Here is a 2034-nt window from a genome sequence, read left to right on the forward strand (position 1 = left end):
GTGTGTGTGTGTGTAACAGCTGAAGCCGGAGCCTAATGAGGGCAAGAAGACGTTTAGTGTCACCTACATTCCTCAAGTCATGGGACCTCACAAGGTAAGCTTCATTTTGAAACAATTAATAAAATACTTCAGTGATATCTGTTGTTGTTAGTTGTTGTGTCTGGGAAGGTAAATTTAATATGAATTTTCAGATACAGTAAGAGAAGCCTTATTAAGTATTTTTCCTTTGAAACTTTAAGATCTGTTACTATACTCTTGTTTTCTTAATTTGATTTGCTCTTGAGATTGAATATGATTTGATAAAAAAGAAATTCAGGTAATGGTAAGGTAATTAATCAAAGCATTCAAAGCCTTCATTCAATCAACGTTAACCATGTATAGAGTTTAAAGTATTCAAATCACATCAGTTACTAAACCCATTACTTTTTTAAAACAAATATTCTGTGAAGGGAAGTTGTGGGTTTATTATTTAGTGTTATTAAGTATTAGTGAGAGGAAGACAAGGTGGAAAAATATATTTGATGTGTCTGAATAATTGTTTTATTTTTTGTTTCCTAGGTGACGGTGTTGTTTGCAGGCCAGCCGATTCCCAAAAGTCCCTTTGAGGTGAACGTGGACAAGGCGCTGGGCGACGCCTCCAAGGTCACGGTCAAAGGGCCGGGAGTCGAACCTGTGGGCAACATCGCCAACAAACCCACCTACTTTGACATCTACACTGCAGGTCAGAGGACTCTCAGACACACAAACAGCCTCTGACGATGTTTCACACACACAGAAACACAGATATGTTTATAGGTATTACTCAGTGCTGAGAAAGGATGTGATGTCTCAATCACAAACTGTAGATTAAACGCAACACATACGCCTCAAAACGCCCACACACATTGTTTTCTATGTAATCACACACACATTGCAGACATGTTGTCAGCTGGTCAGGATCAGTGTTGGGCAAGTTATTAAAGTATTTATTAATTGCAGTAACATTAATTTGTTACATTACTCAGGCCAGGTTTATCCAAGTTGCTGTTAAAAAGCTCTAAAGCCTCCACAGCCCAAAGTTATTTACTGACCATCAACAGCTTTAAAGGGACAGTTCACCCCCAGAATCAAAAATACATACTTTCAATCTTTTTTTGGCAGAAGAGTAAAGATCTTGTAGTCTGCGTTCTCTCTGATATAATTGAACTCAGCTTGTGATGTTCAAAGAAAAACACATTTAGAAAAACTCAACAGCAATGTCTCTCAGAAATCATGAGCCTGTTATTCAAAATAATCCACAGACTTTGTTGTGAGCTGTTTCATCTAGAGCCTATTTTCTTTCTGCGCATCTTAAATGTTTTTAGTCTGGCTTTTACTTTGGAGTAATGTCAGTTTTTAGGGTTTTATTGTATTTTTATGCCCATCACATTGTTATTCATGGTTGTTCGTATTGTTTTTATATAAATTAGGTTGAGTATCACTGTGCAGAAGGAAGCGTGCATCTGCTCATGGACGAGAGGCTCGTGCTTGTGACTGTGCAGGCATCCTCCTCAGCTGAGCTGTAATGTTAGCTAGCTTAACTAGCATCACTGAGATAGGCACAGTTGAGCTACACTTGAGCCAAGTAGTTGGCGGGTGTAGTTTACTAAAAAAATATTTATATGTGTTATGTGTTTTGACTTAGTTTACATTTTCAAAAAGTCAAGTCTTACTCTTCTTTGTCCCCACAAACAGAGACTGAAGTTAAAAACTGACTGTTTTTCTCTTCTCTGTAGGAGCCGGTACAGGAGATGTGACGGCCATGATCAGAGACCCTCAGGGCCGCCAGAACATTGTGGAGGCGATGATGGAAGATAAGGGCGACAGCATGTATCGCTGCACGTACCGGCCCACCCAGGCCGGCCCGCACACAGTTACCGTCACTTTCGGAGGGGTGGGGATCCCCAGGAGCCCCTTCAGTGTGGATGTGGGACCTGGTGAGTCGTTGTTCAAATGGTCTCATAAACCCCACCTGAACACACTGTAAAACATCTCATCACCCCTGTGTGTGTGTGT

General features: G+C 40.4%; 1 protein-coding gene across 1 annotated transcript in view; it reads left to right on the top strand.

Moving 5' to 3' along the window:
- Positions 1-2034, top strand: part of LOC118328185 (filamin-C-like) — a 64434-nt gene that overhangs the window by 31933 nt on the left and 30467 nt on the right. Inside the window, exons 5-7 of the mRNA XM_035661796.1 lie at positions 20-94; positions 559-721; positions 1755-1955. Coding sequence (XP_035517689.1) covers positions 20-94; positions 559-721; positions 1755-1955 — 439 coding nt within the window. The remainder of the gene's footprint in view (positions 1-19; positions 95-558; positions 722-1754; positions 1956-2034) is intronic.

The sequence above is a fragment of the Morone saxatilis genome, unplaced genomic scaffold (assembly GCF_004916995.1).
Source record: "Morone saxatilis isolate NCDOM2014 unplaced genomic scaffold, NCSU_SB_2.0 Contig18, whole genome shotgun sequence".
Taxonomy (NCBI): Eukaryota; Metazoa; Chordata; class Actinopteri; family Moronidae; genus Morone; species Morone saxatilis.